Source organism: Sinocyclocheilus grahami, unplaced genomic scaffold, assembly GCF_001515645.1.
Source record: "Sinocyclocheilus grahami isolate Dianchi unplaced genomic scaffold, SAMN03320097.WGS_v1.1 scaffold265.1, whole genome shotgun sequence".
Taxonomy (NCBI): Eukaryota; Metazoa; Chordata; class Actinopteri; order Cypriniformes; family Cyprinidae; genus Sinocyclocheilus; species Sinocyclocheilus grahami.
In genome coordinates, this window is record NW_015505444.1 from 346,641 (window position 1) to 350,797 (window position 4,157).

Sequence of the window (4,157 nt, forward strand, 5' to 3'; positions counted from 1 at the left end):
CGCAATAATATAATATATATATATATATATATATATATATATATATATATATATATCAGTATAAAACCGAAATAGTATCTTGATACTAAAATAACACTGGTTTCACATACTATTTAAAACAATTGTAAGCAGCATAGTATAGTATATACTGTACTGCAAGTAGTATAACAGTAGTATTCCATTGTAAACATAGCCATAAATAAACTAAAATGTTGAAGTATATGTGTGTTTTCTGTTATCATTTAGTTTCTACTGGAGGGTCTGGTACGGATAATGAGGAGGAAGCAGAGTCAGAGATGAAGCTCAGGTGAGAACAGCTTTCAGCTTTATATCTGCTAAAAACGATGTGCTTGTGATATCACAGTTAATAAAATCTCAGGGAAGAATCATATTGTAATAGAAGAGTTTGCATGGTTAAGCTGTAGTGTACACTTGAGTCTGTTGCTACTATTATCCATTAATCCAGCTGGTGTTTGATGCCATAGTCTTTGGCTTCCTTCTGACAGTGATTGTGAGTGGGTGTGGGAGGAGCTGCAGTACCTGCGCTCTCAGATAGAGGGCGACAGAGAACAGCAGCAGCTACTGATGGTTTATTTGTGCAGGCAGAACCAGAATCTTGCCATTAGTACACAGCATTACATTGACCTGTGAGTGCTGCCTGCAAGGGCATGTGTGCAGTGCAGTGTTTCTTATCTCTATAACGGAAATCTTTTAAGGCTTTAGTCATTTATGGTTTTTGTGTTGTATTTTCTCTTTGGGTGACAGTCTTTACAGCCAGATTCAGGCTCCATCCCAATTTATATACTATCCATATTATATAGTATGAAAGATTATTATTATTATTAATGTGTCCCAAATTATGCTACCGTTGAAAGTTTTTTTTCTTTTCTTTTTTTTTCCACTTCAGCAAGGATGCATTCAATTCAAAAGTGACAGTAAAGACATTTATAATGTTACAAAATATATGTATTCAAATAAATACTGTTCTTTTCAACTTTTTTCATTCATCAAAGAATAAATAATTATAAAATGTTTCCAAAAAATTTGAAGCAGAAAAACTGCTATTTTCAACATTGATAATAATCAGAAATGTTTCTTGAGCAGCAAATCAGCATATTAGAATGATTTCTGAAGATCATGTGACACTCAAGACTGGAGTAATGATGCTGAAAATACAGCTTTGATCACAATATATATTTTAAAATATATTAACATAGAAAACACTTATTTTAAATTGCAATAATATTTCAAAATATTACTGTTTTTCATGTATTTTTGATTAAATAATTGCAGCCTTGGTGAACAGAAGAGACATCTTTCAAAAAAAGTTTTTAAAAAATTTGTTAAAACTTAGAATGATAGTGTTTGTTTTTTTAGATTTTTGAAGCATGCATCCATGCATGCTATTTAAACTAGTAGCTGCCACAGCAGATTTTAAATGAACCTAAACTTTAAATTAATTTTAAGTTAATTAATTTAACTAGATGCTAGAAGTATCTAGTAGTAGAAGTATAGGATTTGGGATTTAGCCTTACTCTTTTACAGCCTAATTTCCTTATTATCTTGTGTGTTGTTGTTGTTGTGTTGATTGTTGATGTTTTATCATGTCCCTCTGATTAATTACTGACAGTTTTGTTCTCTCTCTGTAATTATTTGTGTGTGTGTGTGTGTGTGTGTGTGACAGACTCTCTGCAAAGCTACAGGAAAAAGACTGGCTCATTCAATCTCTGCAATATCAACTGCGAATACAAGTTCCCAGAATGCACCAGTGCTCAGACTCCGAGATGAGTGACAGACTGTCCGTTGAAGGCACAACCTCCTTCCACGACAGCCCTCCTGCTGGCCGCAGGCAGACCCCCAACAGACCTCACACAGGTAACACTCACCTGATCAGGTGTAAGTTTGTTTCTAAACGCATCTGATTGCATCTCAACTAACACATTAGAATCCCAAATTATAACTGAATGTTCGTGAACATCCTTCCAATAAAGTTCTTCAATGTTTTATCAGCCTAGAACGGACTCCGTGGTAATAGATGAATGTAATCTCAGTTCAAGGCAGAGCACCTTTTAAATCAAGCTGAATTATTTATCCAGTAAACCTTCACATGGGGCACTTGTTGATTTCCCACAGTGACCTCTTGACCTGGAGAGATATATAGGTCAAATGAGTTTTGGTACTTTGTAACACTGAAGTGTTGTTTAATTTCTCAGAGTATCACAATCTCAATGCTTATGTAATAATATTCTGTGTAAACTGTCCAGTTCTGTGTTTAGGTGGTGTTGATGCTTTGTCTTCTTGAATTATAAGTTCGGTTTAAGTAACAGGAGTTGATGTTGTATTAGTATTATTGATATACTGTTACAGTATTGATTAGTATTTTCAATTGGGTTTATTTTTGTTTTTGTGATTTTCTTTGTGTTTTTTTATATTTAGGTTTATCTTTGTTTTAGTAATTTTAGTACCCGTGTTATTTTAGTATTTATAAATTCTGATCATATTTATTCATATTTTCAATTAGTTTTTATTTTTGTATTTTCAGTTTTCATTTGTGCTTTTGTCTTTTTTTTCCACTTTGTTTTTGTTTTTTAAATAAATGTAGTACCAGTGTTATTTTAGTAAACGCTCCTAGTATTAATATTTTTAATTTTTAGTATTTATTTTAGTAATACAATTTTTGTAGTTTATTTATTTATTAATTTTTTAGTAATGTTATGTGCTTTTGTCTTCTTTTTTTTCTGTTTAGGTTTAATTTATTTTTATTTTATTTGAGTGATTTTAGTACTTTATTTAAATTTTATTTAGTCATTTATCAGACGCTTTTATCCAAAGTGACTTACAAATGAGGACAACAGAAGCAATCAATTGTAGTATTAAAACAACTAAAAACGGATCCAAAACTAAAAGCTAAAACTTTATAAATACTACTTATACAAAATATTAATAAATAACAAATACAAATAATATAAATCAAACGACAGTAGGTTATCAGTAATCCTAAAAAATAACACTGTCAAACATACATGCTAAAAAACAATAACTCACTTACACCTAGTAAGAAATGGTTATAAAAACTGAAACAGAAGTGAAACAAGTAATAGGAAAGAGGAGAAATAAAAAGCGATACGTATCCTTTGCCAGTGTCCCTGCCCGGTGGAGTCGCACGGTAGAGTCGATGGTCTTTACACTCTTCGGTCTTCACACGAGGAGGCCTTCACGCGACGGCTGCCGCGGTAAACTAAGCTTTTTTTATACCCCTCTAACAAAATACTAAATTAATTCAGCTGGACACACTTTCCTTATTTTTTCCACAACAAATGGCCAAGCAAGCGCAGACACTGACAAGATACGCGATATCAGCACGTCTCCACACAGTAAACAAAACAAGCGTTTCCTTGCAACGACAACTGCACTAAACACTAATGAGACAAGTAAATACACTTAGGAGCTGCTTTTAACTTCAGCTGATAAAGACTGCTTCTCTCAAAGAGTATTTCTTTACACTGTTTTCTGCTGGCGTTTGAACACTTTTCCACAACAAATGGCCAAGCAAGCGCAGACACTGACAAGATACGCATACTGAAATTATTATTTCAGTCCATTGCCATGGCAAGTTTAATTTAAATGTCTATTTTTGAGTTTTAAATTATTTTTGTAGGAGTGATGCATAATTGCAATACTTCAGCAAAACGTATTTATTATTTATCACTGATTGTATCTTTTGAGGTATTTTAGTGAACAACGAGCCCAACCCATGTGTGCTGTCTTGATATTAAATATGCATTTATCTATTTTTGTTAATCTGCGGGCTTGAGTATTAGAATTGTGTAATGAAATGGCAGGAGCTGAGGCTGGTGTCCCGTTACTGGTCCTTACAGATGCATTATTCAGTATGCACTGTTATCTCCTCTGCCCTCCTGAGAGCCTTTAAGAGCCCTGAGCCAGTGGGTTGCTGATTTGTTGAGTTAGTTTCATGCAAACGGATAGATTATTATTATTATTATTTTTTTTTTTTTTTAAGTAAAAGCATTGGCACAAGATGCTGGAGTAACTCTCATAGCACTACACTAGCCAACAGAAGGAATTTGTTACTCCTGATGTCTCTTCAGAACGACCTGGTTCAGGTTTCCCAGCAGCTGGGACACAATAGATCAAGA

The 4,157-nt window shown here is 33.4% G+C and overlaps 1 protein-coding gene across 1 annotated transcript in view; it reads left to right on the forward strand.

Annotated features, from left to right (window-relative positions):
• The window catches only part of LOC107599390 (myomegalin-like), a 38,380-nt gene that overhangs the window by 22,997 nt on the left and 11,226 nt on the right, over window positions 1–4,157 (forward strand). The window contains exons 22-23 of the mRNA XM_016290970.1: window positions 247–307; window positions 1,685–1,875. Coding sequence (XP_016146456.1) covers window positions 247–307; window positions 1,685–1,875 — 252 coding nt within the window. The remainder of the gene's footprint in view (window positions 1–246; window positions 308–1,684; window positions 1,876–4,157) is intronic.